Source organism: Penaeus monodon, chromosome 31 (genome assembly GCF_015228065.2).
Source record: "Penaeus monodon isolate SGIC_2016 chromosome 31, NSTDA_Pmon_1, whole genome shotgun sequence".
Lineage (NCBI taxonomy): Eukaryota > Metazoa > Arthropoda > Malacostraca > Decapoda > Penaeidae > Penaeus > Penaeus monodon.
Window position 1 is genome coordinate 246,758 of NC_051416.1, and position 981 is coordinate 247,738.

Genomic DNA, 981 nt, shown 5'->3' on the forward strand with positions numbered 1-981 from the left:
TGCTATTCTAATAATTATCCAACTACCCATGAACTTACAACCTCTCCACCAATCAAATACATAAAAAACATTTATATTCTGCATAATGTGAATATGGTGTTGTCACCTGGTGGATTACCTTATCAGGAATTAAGAAACTCGTTTCCACAACCATAAAGTCTTCATTATTTCATTGCTAAAAGACTTACCGAAGAGCAGAAGACCATTCTTTATCTATGTTATTGCCCACATAGTTGATCCCAGGAACACTGCTGAGGATAATACCCACTACAAGCATACCCATCAGTGAAGGAAGCTTGGCTAGTGTAGCCAGCTGACCTCCAAGCAAAGCAATACAGAAGAGACACATAAGGGAGAAGATATTGCCACCAGGAAGGGCTGAAATACCAAGGATAGCAATTGCAGCTCCCCATCCTAGGAGAACTAATATTGTCCATGTCAGGCACCTGCCAACCTGAAACCACATATGATAATCATTAGTGTCCAGCCATAGACAAAGATCCAAAGCACATAATTCAAAATGCATTATTTATCAAAAAAAGTTTGCAAATATTGTCACTGCCAAAGGAAAAGGGTTTATGTGTACAAGACTTACAATGCCATGTGGAGGCCAGCAATCAAAAACATATTTCAGAGAAGCAGATCCAGACTCGTAGGTGATTTTGTCCGCAGAACTTATCTGGTCTTCCATCACCTGCCCATCAATATTATGTGAACTGTCAACGACTACAGCCACTTCGGTACTTCTCATACCTGGGAAGTGGTTGACAATTTTATACTCATTACCATAAAAATCTACATAAATTTCAACATCTCTCATATAATGTTCATATACACTGGTCATTTCTTGGATATTACCACAATATGCTAAAGCAACAAAATCAAAATAGTTAACAACCCCACAGATATCATGATAAAAATGACAAGTGGAAAAACAATTAACTCTTTAATTCATGTATATGAATGAACACTGTAAGAAGA

The 981-nt window shown here is 37.4% G+C and overlaps 1 protein-coding gene across 1 annotated transcript in view; it reads right to left on the bottom strand.

The window, feature by feature from the left end:
* Positions 1 to 981, bottom strand: part of LOC119592868 (sodium/hydrogen exchanger 9B2-like) — a gene marked incomplete in the record, with an annotated part of 77,067 nt that overhangs the window by 52,832 nt on the left and 23,254 nt on the right. Inside the window, 2 exon segments of the mRNA XM_037941763.1 lie at positions 189 to 454; positions 596 to 753. Of these exon segments, the coding sequence (XP_037797691.1) occupies positions 189 to 454; positions 596 to 753 (424 nt within the window).